The sequence below is a fragment of the Hippopotamus amphibius genome, chromosome 11 (assembly GCF_030028045.1).
Source record: "Hippopotamus amphibius kiboko isolate mHipAmp2 chromosome 11, mHipAmp2.hap2, whole genome shotgun sequence".
Classification (NCBI taxonomy): Eukaryota; Metazoa; Chordata; class Mammalia; order Artiodactyla; family Hippopotamidae; genus Hippopotamus; species Hippopotamus amphibius.
In genome coordinates, this window is record NC_080196.1 from 23,964,524 (window position 1) to 23,986,766 (window position 22,243).

At 49.3% G+C, this 22,243-nt stretch overlaps 2 protein-coding genes across 3 annotated transcripts; one reads left to right on the plus strand and one right to left on the minus strand.

Moving 5' to 3' along the window:
- Positions 1 to 742: 742 nt before the first annotated feature.
- On the minus strand, positions 743 to 10,690 carry GNL1 (G protein nucleolar 1 (putative)). Its single transcript, XM_057698883.1, has 12 exons — positions 10,083 to 10,690; positions 9,501 to 9,666; positions 9,001 to 9,137; positions 8,684 to 8,835; positions 8,502 to 8,573; positions 7,327 to 7,534; positions 7,089 to 7,184; positions 6,285 to 6,479; positions 2,114 to 2,292; positions 1,865 to 2,027; positions 1,488 to 1,628; positions 743 to 1,099 (listed from the first exon to the last, which is right to left on the minus strand). Exons 1-12 carry the CDS (start codon positions 10,153 to 10,155, stop codon positions 858 to 860), a joined length of 1,824 nt encoding a protein of 607 aa, XP_057554866.1. The 5' UTR covers positions 10,156 to 10,690; the 3' UTR covers positions 743 to 857.
- PRR3 (proline rich 3) lies at positions 10,573 to 16,461 on the plus strand. 2 transcript variants are annotated; one of them, XM_057698884.1, is made up of 4 exons: positions 10,573 to 11,418; positions 12,132 to 12,194; positions 14,581 to 14,871; positions 15,156 to 16,461. In XM_057698884.1, the coding sequence occupies exons 1-4, from the start codon at positions 11,316 to 11,318 to the stop codon at positions 15,260 to 15,262; spliced, it is 564 nt and encodes a 187-aa protein (XP_057554867.1). In that variant the 5' UTR covers positions 10,573 to 11,315; the 3' UTR covers positions 15,263 to 16,461. The 2 variants fall into 2 exon arrangements, with proteins under 2 accessions (XP_057554867.1, XP_057554868.1); XM_057698885.1 differs by lacking the exon at positions 12,132 to 12,194.
- The last annotated feature ends 5,782 nt before the right edge of the window (positions 16,462 to 22,243 follow it).

The following is a 22,243-nucleotide window of genomic DNA, read 5'->3' on the forward strand; positions in this document are numbered from 1 at the left end:
CTTAAAGGCCTCTTCTGCTCAAATTATAAATGTGCACACTACTTGTTTGCCAGTAATTAAGACTACTTGTACACATTTAATTAACATTTTCACAAGCATCAAGTCTTAACTAAATATCTCCATCAACAGGAAGTTCTAGAATTATACTGTATGAGCCCTAAGGATTTGGAGGATATTATACACCCATCTTAATCCAAAAAGTTGGGTGCCTGATTAACGGGGTCTTGATTACGGCCAGGCAGTATATTTAGGTCAGGCCTGTTTGTGCAGCTTTGTATGTTCAGTGTTTAGCATATGTCCAGACACACAGTCAGCCCTCAATAAATATTTGTTGAATTTGAATAAATCCTGTAAAAATCTCACTTGGAGACATCAGCTGTGACACCTCTTACTGCTTCTTCTCCCAGAAGCTCCTGGTATAACCCAGGTCTGACAGCAGGGGGCGCACAGGGGGCTGCTCCAATCCTAGAGGGACTGGTACAAATTCCCAAAAGGGGCTGGATTTAAACCAGGCCTCAAAAGCTTGAAGAGACCTCCCTCCCCTCACCATGTTGATGACAGGATTCCTAAGGTGCAAGTGGGAGAGTGTGCAGAGGCCTTAGAAACCGCTCAATTAACTCCTAAGAGAACTCTTCCTTTGCAAAGAGAATGCACGAGAAAAGAAGGGAAAAGAGCAGCAGAGCCTCCCACAGCTGTCAGCCTGAGACAGCTGCTCTCACCTCAGTCCACCTGGGGAAGGGGCTACAAAGCAGACAATCTTTATTCACAATTGGGGTGGCAGACGGGAGAGACCCCCAGGTCAGTCCAAAAGCAAAGATATTGGGCGGGGAGGGGAGGGAGATGGAGCAGGGCAGGACTCAGCACTCGTCCTCGCCCAGCAGGGCGTAAGGGTTTCGGGCGGCCAGGCTGGACCCTGGAGCTGAGGTGGGGGTGTCCTCATCCCCTTCCCCCTCCTCATCCGCATCCCGGTCCTCCTCTCCCTCCTCCTCACAGGAGCTGCTCAGCTCTTCCTCTTCCTCCTCCTCCTCGTCACCTGCGGGCCCCACCCTGCCCTGCAAAACCACCAACTCCATGGTCTCTGGATGGGACTCCCAGGTGCCTGGGGAACCAAAACAAGAAAAAGAATGGAGGAGAGTTTTGAGCAAGAAACTAATGCCAGGCAAAGATGGGGAAGAGGCAAAGACTAAGAATAACAATAATTTTTATAGCAGTTGGCATTCATTTGTTCACTCATTCATTCAACCTCTCGTGTGCTGGGCAAAGAACAGATGCTCTGCACACCTTAGCTCCAATCTCGACCAACACCTTGCTGGGGGCGCAACTAACCACCCTGGTTTCGTAGATCAGGAAGTCATCTCAGAGCTGCTTAGTAACACAGAGCTGGCCGATGGGTGCCGAATCCGAATTTTCACTCTGTGTGGCCACAAAGCCCATGCCCTTTTGCCTCCACTATAGCAGCGGCTGGGGAAGAACACTGGCTGACTGACCTTTCTGCTCACTGTAGCCCGGGGGATGAAAACACAGGCTGAGGCGGCCATCCAGTGCCAGTCGCAGGAGGCTATTGGCTGCTCTGTACACATCATTTCGGGCTGCCTTGGCTGTCTTGTAACCACGTTTCTCTGCCCAGGCTGGAAGGAGAAAAGAATGGGGAGGGAAGACCATCAACCAGGCCCAGTCACCATCATCCCACTCCTCTAATACAGTTCTTCGTTTCCCCCAGAATATTCCGGGTCCAAGATCTTGCTAGCCCCAAGAGAGCAGTCTAGGGGTGACTGGCCAGCTGCCCCAGCGATGGCAGGACCTCTGAGGAAGGAGAGGGGAGGAGACAAGGCAAGGGGAGGAAAGCCAGGAGCGTGGAGCCCACCTTCGCAGATGTCCCAGGCACACCAGGGGTGTTCTGCGGAGGGGTCTTCAGCCTCTGGGTGGCGCAGGTGGAGCAGGGCCTGCACGGGGATCCGGGAGGCCAGGTAGCCCACGGCAGTGTATGGCTCCTGGATTTGAGCGATGGGGTAGATCCCCGCCAGGACCTGAGGGGAAACAACAGCACTCAGCACCTTCCTCCATCTCCTGCCTTCCTGCCTTCTCCCCGCTGCTGGCCCCTCTGCCCTCGTACCTGCAACTGCCTGGGCAGAAGTGAGGGGAAGATGAGGCCTGGACAGTCACAGAGCTTCACAGAGGGGGTGAGAAAGTATGTCTGAAAGTATCGGGTGTGGCCCGGGGTTCTGGAGACACTCACGACCTTCCGCCCCACCAGCCCGTTGATCAGTGAAGACTTGCCCACATTGGGGAAACCTGAGGGAGACAAGGAGCATTAACATCTGACAGATTCTTACTCTGTGACAGGCAGGACACCGCGCTGCAGCTGTAGATGAACAGGGAACTAAGGTGAAGAAAGGAAGGAAGGAAGGAAGAAAGAAAAAGAAAGAAAGAGAGGAAGGAAGGAAGGAAGGAAGGAAGAAGGGAGGGAGGGAGGGAGGGAGGTAGAAGGGAAGGAAGCGATATAACACCGCAAGTTACAAATAAGGCTCTGGGCTGCCGGGGCTGAATCCTGGCCTCCGCACTTACCTAACCTTTGGGACCTCATGGCAATTTGCTTAATTTTCTGAGTCTCTGTTTCCACATTTTACAGAGCAGATACCTCCAACCTCAGAGTGGTCAGGATGAAAGGAGAAACAAATACAATCGTGGCTCTGTGTGTGCAGTCGTCTAAGTGAGATGCACGTCTTGTGATTATCAAACTTCTCCAGGGAGAAAACTGGAAGCCCTGGGGCTCACCGCCACTCTCTTCACGACCACCACCTTCCTTCGGGATCTGCACGGATCTCCTCTACAGCACTATGGCCTCCCAGTGCCAGGATTTCTCTTGCAAAGTTTTCCTCCATCCCACCTCTGTGGTCCACCCTGGACCTGTCACTTCACACCTTCCGAATCTCGCCTGCACACACCCCCTCCCTGCCCTGACATCTTGACTTTCTAGCTCGCTTATTCCAGTTCCTCCATTCCAATAAGCCTCTGACACAGACTAGCATGGGAACAGTATTCAATACCCAACTCACGGCCTCATTTCCCTTCTTACGCAACTTAGATTCCATGGTCCAGCACTACAGCCACTTCTTTTCATAGACCTTCAACTCCCTGACCCTGCCTCTCCCCTTCTTCTTAAGTCACCTGGCAAAACTCCAACCCTGTAAAATGCAACTCTGCCAATTCAGCAGCTGACGGAGGCTGGGCAAAGAGGCACCATGGTGCTGACTGCTCTGTTTACAACCCACTCAAGTACAGTTGGCCCTTGGTATCCACAAGGGATCAGTTCCAGGAGCCCCCATAGATACCAAAATCCCCAGAGGCTCAAGCCTGCTATAGAAAATGGCATAGTGCAGTCGGCCCTCTGTATCCACGGGTTCCTCGACTGTATCGCCTTTCTAAAGGAGGTGGGGGGACCACTCTCTTTTGACAACCCCGACCAGCCCCAATCCTCTCTTCCTTTATACTAAAACTCCTTAAAAGATTTGCCTGTTTTCTGTCACCGCTTCTTCATGCCGCCATCTTTGTGACGATAACATACACAAACTACAACATACACAAAACGTGTAAAACATGAACGTGCCTGATGAACCTCCACATCTCCTGCCCCTGGAGTCAGAGTGTGGCTCACTCTCTCAGAGGCCCCATTTGCTCCTTCTTGATCGTAACCCTCTCCCTCTGTACACGGAAGCCTTATCCTGAGGTGTAAGGAATTCCGCTCCTTAGTTTTCTTTTCAGTTTTATGACCTGTGTACCCTGAATGGTGCAGTTCAATTCTGCAGCATCTGAACCTTACACAAATGGAATCATGCAGTACCAACGCTGTTGTGTCTGGCTCCTTTCTTGTACAATGTTCTGTGTGGTTCTGCCACATCGCTGTGGAAACCACTGACCTCCATGCCGCCCAGCTCACTGAGCAAGTCTCTGTTCTTACCTCACTTGCCCTGTCAGCGACATCTGACACAACTGAGCTCGCCTTTCCTCTCCAAACTTTTTTCATTTGACTTCTGGGGCACTCTTCGTCCTCCTTTGCCCAACCTCTAAGTGCTGACCTGGCCTCCTCTCCACTACCTCCTCTCCCACATCTCATCAGATCCCATGGCTTTAAATACCATTTATGTCCACTAGTGGCGTCCCAAATTTAAATCTCATTCAAATTCAAACCTCCAGTCCTCTCCCCTAAGCTCCAGGCTGCTATACCCACTGCCTAATCAACATCTCCACTTGGGATGTTTAAAAAGAATCTCAAACTTAATTTCTGATTCCCTTCCCCAATCCCTCCCAACCTGCTCCTCTCCGAATCTTCCTATCTCGGTACTCCCACTGCTCAGTACAAAACCTTGGAAGTCCTCTTCATTCCTCACTTTCTCTCATGCCCCAAGTGCAACCTCTCAGCAATCTCAAGTTTTCCACCTTCGAAATATATCCTGACTCTGACCTGCCTCCTCACCTCCACCTCTAGCACCCTGCTCTGAGCAAGTCGTTTCTCCCCTAGACTGGGACAGCCTCTGACCACACTCTCTCTGCTTCCTGTCTTGCCCATCCCCACCATTTATTCTCCCCTCAGCAGAGTAAACTTCTAAAAAAGGAAATCAGATCCTGTTATTTCCCTGCTTAAAACCCACCACCGGCTTCTTATCAGACTTGGAATAAAATCCAGAACGCTTTCTCATAGCCACGAGACTTTACGTGATGTGGCCCCTAGCAAGCTTTCTGACCTCATCTGCAATTCTCTTCCTTGATTCCCATACCCCAACCCCCCTGGCACTCTGGCTGGTCCCACAGTCACCAAGCTCGTTCCCACTTCAAGACCCTCTCATTTCTTTTTTTTTTTTAAGTGTACAATTTGACTTTTTTTTTTCTTATTAGTAATGTATGCATGGCAATCCCAATCTTCCAATTCATCCCATCCCAACTTCCCCTGCTTCCCCCACTTGGTGTCCACATGTTTGTTCTCTACATCTGTGTCTCTATTTCTGGCTTGCAAACAGGTTGATTTGTAAGGACCCTCTCACTTCTGACCACTTGGCCTGGAAGGACCTTTCCCCACAGCTCCAAATGGCCACTTCATCTCAGCATTCAGGCTCTTCTCGGGGGCTTTCCCAGAGGACCCCTCCTCTCCCAATCACTCTCTATTCCCTGAATAACATGATTTCAGATCATGCATCAATTTCCTTACAAAAACAAGCCCCGGAAGGGTAGGGACTTTTCTGCCACTTTCATGGCGGCACATCCTGTTGTTAGAACAGCACTTGGTGCTCAATAAATATGTGAGGAACAGATAAGTGAATGAGAGCTGGAGGGAAATCCAAACTCAGGGCTGCCTGTGCCACAGCAACACTCTCCCCATTCCACCACCCTGAACCCACACAAGTCAGTGCAAATGCTGCCAGAAGACGGCACAGGGCCCCTGGGAGGGAGAGTCGGGAGCAGAAACCAGGGGAGGGAAAGCCTGGGTGAAATGGCTGGAAAGGCCAGCAGTCAGGCAGGTTTTTCCAAAGACAAAAAGGAGACTAAAAGGTAAGTCATGTGCATTTCTAAGGAGATAAACTACTCTGTTTTCCCTAATTTCTATTGGACTGGGGGCCTTTTTTGGTTCCCATACCACCTCAGATACCATACCTCTGTTAAAGTCACTCCTCACCTCTTGCACACAAAATGAAAAGCAGCCCTGGCCCTAACTGTACATTCCTTTCTCCCCCACCAAGAGCAGAGACAAAGCTCTTAATTAAGGGAAGATTCTCCTTACAACAGACTAAGACCAGATAGAAACTGACACTTGCTAAGCTCCCACTACGACTTAATCATCACTGTATGATGGCCTAATTACTACAAAAATGTTAACTACGTAAATCACAAAACATTGCCTGGTTCACAGCAAGCATCACATAGGTGTTAGATCTGAACAATTGCTGTTATCACTACCACCACTACTTATTAGGCTTCGTTAGGTTCTTCCTACACTACTCCCCCCACTCCTCCCACTCCTCCCGTCCGTTCTTTTCATGGAGCATCACTGTCCTCATTTTTCAAATCAAAGTCACTAAGACTGAGGATGGGTAAACAACTTGCTCGAGATCAATACTTTGAGAAGTAGAATTTAACTCAGGCGAGCCGTGACCCTTCCGCCACAGCAGACAGCCTCCTCTGCCCTCAGAGATCCCGGAGCCTAACAGGACCTCACCACCTTCCCTCTTTTCCAAATATTGAAACCCTGTGCCTCCTAGGAGGCCACCCTGCATGGGCCGCCGCTTCCTTACCTACACAGCCGATGGTCACCACCCCATCCTTGTAGCGCTCCCGTGTGGGGCCTGTCGGCTCCATTGCTGAGTCAGTCTGCTGCTCCACCAGGACAGCCGGCCCGTCCTCCTCTTCCTCCTCCTCCCCAGAGCCGTTACCCCAGGTGGCCCCGGCCACATCCCGGGCAATCTTCTCCCTCCAGCTGCTCAGGTCCACTGCGCAGGGAAGGAGAAAAAGAAGGTTCTCCCCAGGGTCAATGTATACAAGGTGCAGACTATGCACTGCACAGTTGATGTAAGTGGTGTCCTCTGGACTGGGCAGAGCCAAGCTGCACAACAGTGACTCTCCCCAGCCTTCGCTTGACCCCACCCTGGAAACAGGTACATTTTTTTTTTAAGATTTTTTGATGTGAGCCATTTTTAAAGTCTTTATTGAATTTATTACAATATTGCTTCTGTTCTACGTTTTGGTTTTTTGGCCACGAGCCACGTGGAATCTTAGCTCCCCGACCAGGGATCGAACCCACACCTCTTGCATTGGAAGGCAAAGTCTTAACCACTGGACCACCAGGGAAGTCCCCTGGGTGCATTTCTGAGTTTCTGAAAAGCACCGGCAACACTAAAGTCAGCAAACCACTGGGGCTCCTGCCTCCCTACTGCCTCTCTTGTCCCACCAAGCCAGGCTGCTCCCGCTCCCACCCCTCCCTGTGGCCTCCTGCCTCAGTCCGTAATAGAGGGACTGACTTTGGGAAAGGTGAGCAAAGTGACTCGGAGCCTTGGGTCTCCCCCACGGCCTCCCACAGCTCCCCTCTACGGGGCATGTACCTTTCCCCACAGTGATGGCTTCACAGGCTCTCAGCAGCTGCTCCGGCCCCAGAGCCCGAGTCCATCCTCTCCCCCGCCTCCGACTCTTCTTTAAGACTGACATCGGAGGACACAAAAGCATGAGCACACCCCATGGGGCTTATGTACCCCCTCTCTCCCGCCACCCTCAGGCCCCAGACCAGGTCCCCCTTTGTCCCCTGCCACCTCTCCCACGCTGCCCTCCTCATTGCCCACTCACCACTGCTAGGGTCCTGTGGGGTGCAGGGATCCCGAGGGAAAGAGGTGAAAAGAACAATGTGGAGCTGGGGATAGTGTTGATGGAAATAATGCTTCCAGGCAACCACGAGAGCCGGCGGGGCCAGATCCACCTTGTTCAGGACCAGCACCAGGGCCAGCCCTAGCTCTCCAGTCACGTACTCATAAAGTGCTGGTGGGAAATTCACAACCTGGAACAGAGATGGTAAGAGGAGGAAGTGATGTGAGGTCAACCCAGAGTTCTCTGCCTCCAGCTCTGCACTCACCAGGCACAGCTTGGAGACAAGACACCAGTGGTAGCAGATTCTGAAGCAACAAGATAAATCAGCCAAACTGAACTAGGAAGACAAAGCACGGGTAAGTAGCAGTATGCTTCATCTCTGGGGGGCTTCCTACAAGGCCTGATTAGGAATGAAAACAGCGAAAAACAAGACAAGGAAACAGGGATCCTTAGCACACTGGGGTAAAGGCTGGGATCACTCAAGGGGATGAGGGTGGGGATAGAAATTAATATCTATTTTCACATACATAAAACTGTCTACATGTGTACACAAGCACATGTGTGTGCCTGCACACATGTGCATGTTTATGTTGAATATGTGTAGCTGTGTGAGTGCGTGACTGCACATGCGTGTCTGTACGTGGGAGTGTGTGTATACATATTAATGGCCTCCAACCTAAACGTGTGCATGGACTCCAGATCTCTCTTTCTCCCACTGGAGGACAACAGTGAAGTGGCACAGCCAGGTCCCCCACAGGCCGTCCAGCAACAGAGTCTAGAGCCTTAACCACCACCCTAGCATCCCAGGTGAGGCTGAGCTCTGTAGTGACTGATATGAGAGGAAAGTCCCCTTCATAGAATCCCCTGGAGCTCTACACTGGGACTTTCTATTAGCCCTAGTGGGCTAGGAAACAGGATATGCAATTTTCCATCAAAGGAATAACACAGGAGAGGAGAGGCAATTGGCCAGGGGAGGCGTGACAGGCTCTGACACCAAGGAATAAAGACTGTGTTCCTGACTGCAGACACCAGCGTGGGGTAGTGGAGACTGGAGAGGGAGAGCTTACCTCTCTGGCTCCCACTCCTGCCTCTGCCCTTTACCCCATAAGAATCTTCCTCCCTCCTGCCCTCTGCCCACTCTCATCCCCAGAACTCACTGGATGTCGGATATCAGTAATTAGCAGAACAATGTCTGACATCTCTAACACTCGCCACAGCTGCCTCCACGTCTGAAAAGACAAGGTCAATGAAAGAGAACCTGAGTCCAGAGTTGCTCTCCTGCTTGACCCCAGACCAATTTGGTGACTACGCCCCCCTCCGGTCCCCACTCTAGTCTCACCTCCAGGTTGTGCTCAAAGTAGCTGAGTTTCTCAGAGGTGTAAGCCCCATGAATCTTCCCAAGATACTCCTGGAAGCTCCGTTCCTCCTGGCTCATCAGCTGCTCCTTGGACATCTCATAGCTCCAAGGAGGACGTCGCGGAAAGTCCAAGACTGAGAAATCAAGAAAAACTCCAAATAAGACTGAGAATAGTTTCAGGACTCAAGGGTGCATCCATCCCAGACCCTTCTTCCTCCTAGTCAGCTCTAACTCTTCCAAACTCCTTTCCCCAGCCCCACTGCCTGTCCCAAGCGTCCAGGCGCAGAGCTCTCACTCACCAGAACCAGGCTGATAGACCTCCCGGATGTCCAGTTCCAGCAGCTCAGCACTGACGGGCTGTAGCACTTGCTCCCGGGCCGCTCTCTTTCTCCTCTCCACCTCCTCCCGGCTGTCTCGCTCAAAGTGCAACCGGTATCTAACAGGACGGGGACCATGCCATCCATCACAATCCTTTGCCACAGACTCCCCTCCTGGGCAGGCAACTTCGCAAAGCTTTCTCTCCAGAGTTCGTCGCCCCTCTGAGTCGGCCTTCTCCCAAATCTCTTTCACACAACAGCAGGCCTTCCCCTAACTTTCGCCCTCTGAAAGCAAACTCTCTCCACCAGCCTCCGGAAGGGAAGATTGTGGCCCGCTCCGGTGACCCAGCGACCCGCGGAGAACCGTGGCATCCCAGCCCCGCCAGTTTCAAGCCTTCACCAGCAGCAGCCTGCTTTCCCCCAACGCACTGACTTCCGGGTAGGCGGGGAAGCCCGGGCCAGAGCCCCCCGCCCACTCTCACCGATTTGGGTCATAGCCTCGTGGGCCCAGCCCCTGGGAAGGCTGCTGGTTGAGCCTGCGGATGTGATGGGTCACAGACTCCCCGTCCGAGGTGTCGGTCTGCTCCTCCCGCCGCTCCCGGCTCCCGCTGCGGCTGTTGGAACTGGATCGCAGCCCATCTTGAAGCCCTGCGGGGAGGAGCTGGTGACGCCAGTGCTGGCCTTCTCTCCGGGGCCATAAGACCCCCGCCCGGTCGGCCTGGCTCCTCCCCCACCACCCCACTTCTTTTGAGGCCGGGCCCTCCCACCTACTCTGCCCAGGACCCTCCCGGATGTGCGTGGGGGGAGGCACTCCTCCTCCAGGGATCTGCGGGGATGGCGCCCCGTTAGAGCTGGAGGAATTCCCCTCCCCCAACTCTCCATCCTTCCCCTACCCTTCCAGATGTAGGGGGTTGGGGTGAGGGAATCCCTTCCGCGGTCGCCCACGCGCGTCGGATTGCGGCCGCTACCCCCTCCCACGCCTCCCAGAGGTGAGGCGGGCACACCCCTCCTCCCAGATGTGCGGGAGTCCGAGCCCCGCCCCCTCCTCTGGCTCCCGCACTGACCTCGCTTCCGCTCCCGCTTGTCCTGCAACTGCTTCTTCTTCTGCTTCACGCTGAAAGGCTTCTTCCTCGGCATGGCCCGGACCAGTCACCTGGCCCGCCCTTCGCCGAGCTCCCGCCGCCTCAACTGACTCCCCCCGGACAGCCCCAGCCGCACGGGCCCGGGACCCTGGAGGGGGCGGGGCTGGAAGGTGACGTCAGCGGGCGGGCCCGGCCGAAGCGCCCTGGCAGTCCGGGTGGAAGGCAACCGGGGGGAAATACAGTCACTTCCCACTGAGAGCGAGGCGAGAGGATGCTGCGGAGCGGGCTACCCGCACGTGAGAGCCAGTGGCACCGAGAGGGCGCAGCGGCGGCGAGGAAGGAGGCGTGCGTGGGAGGATCGGGCTAACTTCGTCACGGACGCTACCAACTCGCATTCGGAGGAGGGGGGACGCGTGTCATCACTACCTTGCGCGCCGGGGAGAAGCTACCACTCACCTGGAGGGGGCGGTGGAGCGGTGGGCGGGTCCTACCACCTGAGGGAGAAAGGGGCGTGGACGCGCAGAAGCTACTTTACCAATCCGCTGGCTGGACCTGAGAGGAAAACCGCGACTGCACGTCCCGGGAAGGAAGCCAAGTTTCTGGGCTACACTGGGGACAGGGTCAGAGGTCTTGAGGGGCGAGCGGCCGTCTGGAGAGCCCTGGGCACCTCCCTGCTGGGACCCAAAGTCCTTGTAGGAACGATGATAACAAGCAGGTTTACAGATCATAAGTGCAAGGGTGGCCGAGGAGGGAAACTCAGGTTAGACAAGGATTTTTGGAGGGAGGTCATAGGGCACGAAGTTGTGTCTGCAGCTGTTACCATAGAAACCTGGCACCGGATGTGGCGATCTTAGGATGCGACAGCCGCCTCTTCTCAGGCCTTCTGGCCTGAGAGCCTGTCAACTCTATGGCACACTATGAGGAGCCGGTTGTAGGGATTTTTTTCAGCGAGGGGAAGAGCGAGCAACTTTTTCAAAGCGTTTACAGAAACGCAGCAAAGGAAAGGTTTGAGATTGCTGCCATGCCTGACAGAGACTGAGGGAAGGCGGCTGATGTGAGAAGAGCCGCACAAAGGTTCCCCGCAGCCTTCCGGAAGTGAAATGGCGGGAGCCTCAGCCTCACTGTCCACCGCCCCCCCGGAAGCGGAAACAGAATCCCAGCGTGCCCCTTCCTCACTGCCCTCCAAATCCCGCTGCAGCCATTGCCGCAACCACGATGCCGAAACGAAAGAAGCAGAATCAGCAGCAGCAGCCGCAGCAGCAGCCCCCACTGCCAGAGCGGGAAGAGATTGGAGATGAGGAGGATGAGAGTCCCATCGGTGAGGAGCCCGGGAGTTGTGTGCACATGCCTGTCAGCCGGTCGAGGCGAGGGGTTGGGGGCTAAAAAGGTGCGGGGGAGGGGGCTCCAACGGAAGGAGGAAGGGCGCACGCGCCGGGGCGGGGGCTGGGGGAGGCCTGTCTGGGATGAAACATTACACGGGGTCTCTTCCTTGAACCCTCAACTTCAAACCGGCCACTAAACCTTTCAAAAGAAGGCAGGGGAGAAGAGAAAGAGCTCGCGCGCGCAGCCGCAAAACGACAGGGGAGAGGAGCCCTAGAGAGGTTGCAGATTGCGATGACTGGGGTGACAGTTTGTAACCAGATTTTCACGGGGAAGGTGGAAGTGCAGCCTTCTGTAAACTACTCGGGGGTGGAGTGGCGGGGAGAGCTATCTGATTTGGCAGCAGTGAAAGAGAGGAATTGGATTACCTCTGAAATCACTTGGGATATTTTGGATAGCAACAGTGTAAGGGAGAGAGAAACTTTGTAGGTATCCTTCCCTCATTATCCCCTTTGACTTGGCTGAATCTCCGTTTTGCAAATCCTGAAAACGCTTTGGAAGTAGATGGGGTGAGAACTCATAAACACTGCTGAGAATATACCTCGCTTTGCTGGTTGGATTAAGAAATGAGTAATAGAAGAAAACATATAAGAACAGGATCATCAGTTTTTTAGTCTATTCTGATGACCATATTTTCATGTCTGCTCTTAGGACCACCCAGCCTTCTGGGCCCTCCCCCCATGGCCAATGGAAAGCCTGGTGATCCCAAGTCAGGTGAGGAGGAAGGGGCCCTGATCCTTTGATTAGGTCCTGAGAAGGGAGCAAGGGAGGGACCAGAACCCAGAAAGGACTTAAAATAAAAAGACCAGGAATTCTGTACTTAAATGAATGGAGAGATGTTGTGTATTGACAGATTGGATGCTGTAAAATGTCAGTTCTTACTAAATTGACCTGTAGATTCAACGCACTCCCAGTTATAATTCCTACAATGTTTTTGTAGAAATAAACATTCTCCATTATTGTATGGAAATGCAGAGGATCAGGGTGAGCGATTGCAAAGACAATCTTGAAGTGGAAGGGCTTACTCTGAATATCAAGACTTATTGTAAACCTGTAATAGTTATGACAGTGTGCTATTGGCCCAACAATAGACATATAAATCAACAGAATGGCATACTAAGTCCAGTAACAGGCCCACAGATATATGGCCATTTCATTGATGATGAAGATGGAACTGAAATAGTGGTCTTTTCAGTAAATGATGCTGGATTAATTGGTTATTTGTGGGGTAAAGAAATAAGTCTAGAAAACAAATATACTTCATGGTCTTAAAGTAGATGAGAGTTGTTAACCAGACAAGGAACACACACACTAACCATAAAGGAAAGATAAACTGAACTGCGTTAGAAAACATGAACTTCTGTTAATCATATCACACCATTAAGAAGTTAATAGGAAGCCATAGAGTAGAAGATACTTGCAACAAATATAACCCATAAAGAGTTCAAATCTTGAATATAGAAAAAATTCTCTGACAACCTCTTAGAAAAATGGGCAAAAGATCACAACAGCCACCTGATAAAAACTGAGATCTAAATAGCCAAAAACATGGACAAGAATTCAACATCACTAGCCATCAAATAGATGCAAGATAAAAACACATAACTTTGAAACTGAACCTCTTGTGTACTATTGGTGGGATTGCAAAGTGGTGCAACCACTATGGAAAACATGGAGACTTCTCAAAAAATTAAAAATAGAACTACTGTATGATCCAGCATTTCCACTTCTGGGTATTTACCCAAAAGAATGGAAAGCAGGATCTTGAAGAGGGATTTGCACACCCATGTTCATAGCGGGACTATTCACAATAGACAAGAGATGGAAGCCACCCAAATGTCTGTTGATGGATGAATGGATAAACAAAATGTGGTATAATCATATAATGAAATAGGATTCAGCCCCGAAAAGGAAGAAAATCCTGTAATATGCTACAGCACGAATGAACCTTGAGGCCATGCTAAATGAAATGAGCCAATCACACAAAAAAAAAGAAAGAAAAAAGAGAAAACTATATGGTTCCACTGATCTGAGGTATCTAAAGTAGAAACAGAAAGTAGAAACAGAAAGAATGGTAGTTGCCAGGGGCTGGGGGGAGGAGCGGAAAAGAGAATTGTTTAGTAGCTATAAAGTTTCAGTTTTGCAAGATGAAAAAGTTCTGGAGATCTGCTTCCAACAACATGAATTTACTTAACACTACAGAGATGTACACTTAAAAGTAGTTAAGATAGCAGATTTTATGTCACGTGTTTTAACCACGATTTCAAAACAAAACACTGCTTTTCACACTCACCAGGATGGCAAAAATGAAAAAGATCAACATTACCAAGTGTTGTCAAGGAGCAACAGGTTGTCTATGGAACAACTGCTGGTGGGAGTGTGAACTGGTACAACCACTTTGGGAAAAAAAAGTTTTGACTTTCTTAAACTTGAGCATACATATATTCGAGGACCCAGTAATACCTCTACTACGTATATACTCAACAGAAATGCATCCACGTGTGTACCGAAGATATGTATAAAAATGTTCATAGCAACATTTTTCGTTATAGCCCCACAGTGGAATTCACCCACATGTCCACCATCAGTAGAATGGTGTGTGTATGTGCATGCAATGGGATACTACACTGCAATGAAAATGAAGGCACTCCTGCTACAGGCAACCTGGATGAATCTCATAAACATGGTACTGAGCAAAAGGATTCCAGACACAAAAGAATGCAGACTATATGATTTCATTTATGCAAAGTTCAAAAACAGACAGAAACTAACCTATGATGCTAGAAGTCAGGATAGTCATTATTTGGGGGGGGAGGGACACAAGGGGGTGGGGCTCGTGAAGTGCTATTAAGGCTCTATCTTCTCTAGCCTGTTAGTGGAAACGCAGGTGTGTTTACTTTGGTGATAATTGAGTTGTGCACTTAAAATTGTGTATTTTTTGGTGTGTATATTTGTACTTCAATAAAAAGTTTAAAAAAAAAATCAGGGCTTCATTATCTGGATTAAGCTGGCCATTGATCACCTTTCTGTGTTTCTCTCTCTCTCTCTCTCTCTCGCTCCCTCTCTCTCCCTCTCTCTTTCTCTCTCTCTCTCTCTTCAGCTCTTCACAGAGGTCCTCCGGGATCAAGGGGACCAATGATCCCACCACTGCTGAGTCTCCCACCTCCTCCCCGGGGCAGAGGCCCAATTCGGGGAGGCCTAGGCCCCAGGTCTGGCCCATATGGTCGTGGTTGGTGGGGGGTCAATGCCGAGCCTCCTTTTCCTGGACCAGGCCATGGGGGTCCCTCCAGGGGAGGCTTTCACAAAGAGCAGAGAAATCCTCGAAGGCTCAAAAGCTGGTCACTTATCAAGAATACCTGCCCACCCAAGGATGGACCCCAGGTTATGGAAGGTGAGGTCCATTTTTTTATGCCTGCACACATTTAATACCCATCACTCCGAGAGTGACCTCATGCCCGGAATGCCCATGGCTCTTCTCCTTTGGGCTGTCCTTTGTCCTTTTGAAGTAGGAGTAGCACTGAATGTTTTTTCTCCCAGGAGAAAGACTACCATTCCCTCATATCTGGAAATGGTAGCCAGTAGGAAGTCTGACTGCCTTCTCTATCTCTGCTTTTTGTTACATTTGTTTCCTTTTTTACTTGCATTTTAAACTGCTGGATTTTCACTTGTTCACAGACAAATCTGACCGCCCTGTCTGCCGACACTTTGCCAAAAAGGGCCACTGTCGATATGAGGACCTCTGTGCCTTCTACCACCCGGGCGTCAATGGACCTCCTCTGTGAGACTGTGCCTTCCCATCCAGACTGGAAGGAGCCCTCTGACCTACCGGCCACATGCTTCCCTGTGGCCCTGTGTTGGCTACCATGAGGCTGTTCCACCTGCCACCCTCAGTCAGTGACGCCCAGCCCCATCACCACCTCCCCCACCTGGGGTCCAGAGTTGCGTTTCATGACTGGTGCGTGGTGTGCACTCTTTCTTCTGACCCAGCCTCCAGAGACTCGTCTCCAGGACCCCTTCTTTGCTCCATTCAACTGCCTCCTGGATCCTTTTCCCCCTTGCCAGCTGACTGCGGAACAGGAAACCTCTTTGGTGCTGTTTCTTGTGCATCTGTCCACCCAGTCCCTGGTATCACGCTGGATTCCTGAGAGCCCTGGAGCAGTTTCCTACCATTCCCTTCTTGCTGCTTGTTTTAAGTCCTTTTTATGTGACACCCCTCCCCCACAATGTTGTCAGCTGCTCTATGACACTCACCAGGTTGTCTGACCTGGGGTCAAGTTTGGATGACTGGTGCAGAGTTACTCCCTGAGAGGCCACGTGCCCTGCTTTTGGATTTTGTAGTTTCTGCGTCAAGTAGCATGATCCCCACCGCTGTGGTCTGTGATCACTGTGCTTTGTGAGACTGTGCATCCCCTCGTAGCCTTTCTCAGTGTCCGTAGCATTTTTGTGACTTCCCAACACTAGAGTAAGTTTTTCTGCCAAAATGCGTGGGCCTGTTGGTGCCCTCTAGACTTTCCCCACCTCCCGACTCGGGAGAACTGTGAAACTTTCCACAAGACTGCCTCCCTGGTCCTCCCCATTCTCCCGGTATCAGTTTCTCTGGGTTTGACACAGGCCTGAGAGATGTCCTTGGAAGCCTCGGATGGGCCTACCCTATCTCCTCTCCAACCCATTTTAGTTAGACTATGTCATTGTGAGGCCACCAGCCCTTTCGTTTGAATTCTGTGAATCTCCACCTGGTCTACCCGTGGGTGGAACTTGGACAGTACTGTCGCCCTCTTCCAGCCTTCTTCCCCTGCATCCCTGGCATTGGTTGTTTTCTGTGAAAACGGCAGTGGACAGGTTCAGTTTTCAACTGGCCCTGAGGAAATGGGTCAGGAGTTGCGTGGGCAAGAGGGAGGGATGAGAGCCGTTGGAGAACTGAGAATGAATTTTTTTTCTTTTTAACATTTTTTTATATTAGTAATAAACGCAGTGGAAACAAGTATTTTCTTTAATCCCTGTGTTCCGGTCATCTCTGGAGGTGCAGATGAGGCTGTTCTTGTTGGAGTCAGTTTATTCTTCATTTAGTCCATACTCAGTGTTGATAGAAGTCTCTTCCAGTCTGAAGAAACCGATGGGGCCCCATTAACCTATGGGAATCAACCAGACCAGGCTGCGTGATGTTCAAGGGTAAAGTTTTGTTGGCGAAAGGAAAGGTCAGGTATCCATGGAGTAATTTTTAAACATTTTACCTGTGTTTATGGTTTGAGGTTTATGGAGTGGTAATGACAAAGCAATCTTTCAACAAATATTTGTAGAGTGGCTGTGGGCCAGGCAACATACTAGATGCCAGAGATAATGGAGAACCGAAATCAATGAATTTGGAATCTGCAAGAGGAGACACATTAGCAAAAAATTCACAAGGATGTGCGAAGTACCTGCCAAAAGTGCTATGAAGAAGCAAGATGCGGTGGGGGAGTATGTAATAAACAGAGTGGGGAGATGGCAGCTGAGACAAGCTCTGAGGACAAGCAGGAGGTGAGGTGGGAAAGCAGAGTCCAAACAAAGGTGTTGCTAAAGAGAAGACGGGAAGAGTAAGAGGCGAGGAGAAGGTAGAGGAGCTAGACCACTCAGGGCCTTGCAGGACATAAGGATTTGGTTCTTGAGATGGAAGCCTTTGAAGAATTTTAGACAGGTGAGTATCATAGATTAGATTGGTTTTTGCAAAAGACCACTTGTGTATGGGGCTGGCCAGGCTTGGAAGTGGCTTTCGCAAGTTACTTGAGTAGTCTGAGTGCGTTGGTGGTGTTATAGACTTGGGTAGTGGAGTGGAAGAAAAGTGGACATTTGGAAATAAGAGATCAAAATGAAAGTATTTTAGGTTTCTCAGGGCCAAGTCATTCTGTCTTGCATAACCAAGTGCTATTTCAAAAGGAAGGTATTGGAAGAAAACAGGCAGAATGCCACTAATTTGCTTTTGGAATGGTTGCATCTGAGCTATTGTTTATTTATTTATTTATTGAGCTGTCTTTTAAGACATCCAAGGAGAGATACAAAGTAAGTAGTTGGATATACAAGTTTGGTACTCAGATTAAAACTAGAGACATAAATCTGAGTTACCTGCATATAGGTAGTGGTTGAAGCTATGGGCATGGATGCATTCATTCATTCTGTAAATATTAAGCACCTGTTATGGCCCAGTTTATGAGTTTTAAGTTCAGTTGTAACAGAAACCAAAATTAGTCTTAAAGCAAGATAAAAGTTTATTTCTCTCACAAGTCAAGAAGTACAAGCCATGTGTGACAACCATGCCACCACAAGGTCCTCTGGTATTCAGAGCCTCTGCTCTCCCCAGCTCTCAGCTCCATGATTCTTGGGGCCAGACCCTCCTATTCACAGTCTGAAGTGAAGCTCTAGCTCACTTATCCATGCTCCAAGCCTCAGGATGGAGGAAGGGCAGAGGACATTACCTCCAAGCTAACATACAGCTCTTTAACTTATACATCACTGGCCATGGCTTAGTCCTGTGGCCAACACTTAGCTCCAGAAGGGCTTGAAAAGTATTCTTTATTCAGGCAACCATGTGCTAAGCAAACTCTTGGCCCTTCAGCAGGTAAAAATGTTAGGGTAGGATGGACATCTACCAGCCCCTCCCTGCTAGAATTTGGACAGGAAATAGAGAATAAGACAGTAAAAGTGTCAATGCCCTCCAGCCAAAGGCCACACAGGAACCCTTCTGGTTAAACAAAGTTGGGTTTATCACCTGCAGAGATCTCATTAAGAGAGGGTTAGGAGTGACAGGATCAGGGTTTGTGTTAGGTGATTTGGGAGAAGATTCAAGGAAGTGGGGGATCTAGGTTGAGTGCTTTCAGTAAGTGGGGGCAATTCTATGATTGCACATTTTAATACAGGATCTCTTAGTATCTGTGGGGGATTGGTTCCAGGACCCCTTCATATGTCAAAATCCAAGGGTGCGCAAGTCTCTTGTATAAAGTGGCATAATATCTGGGTATAACCTGCACACATCCTCTCCTATATTTCGTCATGTCTAGATGATTTATAATACCAAATACAATGTAAATGCCATGTAAATAGTTATAAATACAATGTAAATGCTATGTAAGTAGTTGCTGGCTTGCAACAAGTTTAGTTTTGCTTTTTGGAACTTCCTGGAATTTATTTTTTCCCCTAATATTTTTTTTAAAGCTCTTTATTGGAATATAATTGCTTTACACTATGCTGCCAGTTTTTGAGGTACACCAAAGTGAATCAGCTGTATTTATACATATATCCCCATATCCCCTCCCTCCCACCCTCCCTATCCTGGCCCTCTAAGTCATCACCCATCATCGATTTTATCTCCCTATGTTATGCAGGAACTTCCCACTAGCTATCTATTTTACATTTGGTAGTGTATATATGTCAGTGCTACTTTCTCACTTCGTTCCAGCTTCCCGTTTGCCCCACCCCGACCCTGTGTCCTCAAGTCCGCTCTCTACATCTGCATCTTTATTCTTGCCCTGTCACTGGGTTCATCAGTACCATTTTTTTAGATTCCATATATATGAGTTAGCATACGGTATTTGTTTTTCTCTTTCTGGCTTACTTCGCTCTGTATGACAGACTCTAGGCCTATCCACCTCATGACAAATAATTCAATTTCATTCCTTTTTATGGGTGAGTAATATTCCATTGTATATATATGCCACATCTTCTTTATCCATTCATCTGTTGATGGGCATTTAGGTTGCTTCCATGTCGTGGCTATTGTAAATGGTGCTGCAATGAACAGTATGGTACATGTTTCTTTTTGGATTATGGTTTTCTCTGGGTATATGCCCAGTAGTGGGTCCCCTAATATTTTGATCCTAGGTTGGTTGAATCCTAATATGTGGAACATGGAGATATGGAGTCTCCTCTGCGGTGGGGGCCGGGGGGGGGGGGGTGCGGCGTGTGCAGAGAATGAAACATGGCTGAAGCTGTAACTGGCAAAATAGCAGCCATCACTCATTTTAGCTGAGAGGGACCTGTTTAGAATTTATGGTTTGCGTAGCAACCTTGTTTTTGTCTATGCTTCGACAAAATTATAGACTTTGTCTTACTGCATCACAGTCACAGATTGGCCTTGTCTGACATGGTTGTTCTGTGAGGTTATGTTCAATGTGAGAGCACCATGGCCTAGGTGTGAGGGCCAGGCCAGCTCTTAGCAACACCAAGGCTTACCTGTTAGTGTCAGGCCAGTTCCCAGCTGTCAGCGGCTGTGTTCCTCAAAAGTAAACAAATGAGCAATTACAGGCTGTGGTTAATGATAAAAAGAACATACATGGGGCACTATATAGAAAATAATGGTTGGGGGTCAATGGTGGTTAGGATAGACCTCGCCGAGGAATCTGTAGCTGAAGTCACCTGGAGGAGAGTGCCTGATGGGAAGAGGAGAGGATCCAGGACTTACCCTAGAGGAAAGCTGACATTTAGTGGCCAAGAGAAGAAGGACAAGGATGAGCCTGACAAGGAGACTGAGGAAAGATGGCCAGAGAGGCTGTCGGGGGAGTTCTCAGAGAGTGTCATCTTCTGGTTGCTAGCTCTGTGCCAGGTACCATGCTAAGTTCTTTATATGTATTGTCTTATTTAAGCCTCACTTTCATCTAATGAATATTTAGTGCCTACTCTGGGCCAGGCACTGTTTTAGGGGCTAGGGATGTAGCAACAAAAAAGACAAAATTCCTGCCCACACAGTGCTTACATTCCTGTCCACATAGTGCTATTGAGGATGATAGATAATAAATACATACATAATATAGTTTTAAGAAATAAATGCTAAGAGGTTAAAGTGAAAGGAGAGGCTGAAGAGTGACAGGTCAATACTACAATAGGTAGGGCTTCTTTGAGGAGGTAGTATGTAAATAGAGACAGAGATTAAATGATGAAGCAGCCATGTGGATATCTAGAGGAAGTGCATTCCAGGCATAGGGAACAGCAAGGGCAAAGCCCTGAGGGAGGAGTGAGTTTGAGTGGTTTGAGGTAAAAGTAAAAGGCCAGTGTGTCTAGGCTGTGGGAGATGAGATCAGGAAGCTCAGCAGGGGCCACGTCATACAGAGCTGTGTGAGCCATGGCAAAGCATTTGGATTTTATTCGGAGGGTTCTGAGCAAATGATTTACATTTTAAAACTACCATTGACTCTAGGTGTGAAGGATAGACTAGAGAAGGAGAATGACAGCAGGGACACCAGTTAGGAGACTATTGAGCCCATGTGCCGCGACTACTGAAGCCCACGCACCTAGATCCTGTGCTCCATGACAAGAGAAGCCACTGCAATGAGGAGCCTGCGCACCACAGTGAAGAGTAGCCCCCTCTCTCCACAACTAGAGAAAGCCCATGTGCAGCAACAGAGACCCAATACAGCCAATAAATAAATTAATTAATTAATAAAAAATGATTTGTGGTTTAAAAAAAAATTTTTTTAAGTAGAAGCCAAATGATCCAAAAGATCCTTCCCAATCCAGAGCCTGCTTTACTTCTCTGTTTATCTCTCCAACAACCCTTGCTCACTTACACCACTAGAGCCACACTGGCCTCCTTGCTGTTTGTTCCTCATATATGCCAAGTACACTGCTCCTATAAGGCATTACTCTATCTGTTCCTTCTACCAGGAAGCTCTTCTGGAAATTCATGTGGCTAGGACTCTCACCTTCTTCAAGAATTTGCTTAGGGACTTCCTAGGTGGCTCAGTGGATGAGAGTCCGCCTGCCGATGCAGGGGACATGGGTTCGATCCCTGCCCCAGGGAGATACCACATGCCGCGGAGCAACTAGGCCTGTGTGTCACAACTACTGAGCCTGTGCTCTAGGGCCCATGAGCCACAACTATTGAGCCCACGTGCTGCAACTACTGAAGCTCAGGCGCTTAGAGTCTGTGCTCCACAACAAGAGAAGCCAATCTGTGCTCCACAACAAGAGAAGCCACTGTAATGAGAAGCCTGCAAACTGCAGCAAAGAGTGGCCCATGCTCACCGCAACTAGAGAAATCCCGTGTGCAGCAAGGAAGACCCAACGTAGCCAATAAATAAATAAATAAATAAATAAATTTATGAAAAAAAAAGAATTTGCTTAAATTTCACCTCACTGAGGCCTCATCAACAGTGTATTTAGTACTACAACCTGCCCTCCTGATACTTTTTACCTTGATCTATATTTTCTTTTTACTGTAGCATTATCTTGTCTGTTACAGATGTAAGCAGGGGGACTTCCTAGGTGGCGCAGTGGTTAAGAATCCACCTGCCAATGAGGGAACACGGGTTCAATCCCTGCTCCAGGAAGATCCCACATGTTGCGGAACAACTAAGCCTGTGCACCACAACTATTGAGCCTGTGCTCTAGAGCCTGTGAGCCACAGTTATTAAGCCCATGTGCAGCAACTGCTGAAGCCTGCGTGCCTAGAACCCGTGTTCCGCAACAAGAGAAGCCACCACAATGAGAAGCCAGTGCACCACAACGAAGCATAGTCCCTGCTTGCTGCAATTAGAGAAAGCCCGCGCACAGCCACAGACGCAATGCAGTCAAAAATAAATTAATTAATAAATTAATTAAAAATGTAAAACTTAAAAAAAAAGAGTTATGAGGGATTTCCCTAGTGCTGCAAGTAGTTAAAAATCCAGCTTCCAATGCAGGGGATGCAGGTTCGATGCCTGGTCCAGGAACTAGATCCCACATACATGCTGCAACTAAGAATTTGCATGCCACAACTAAGGAACCCGCCTGCCGCAACTAAGACCTGCACAACCAAA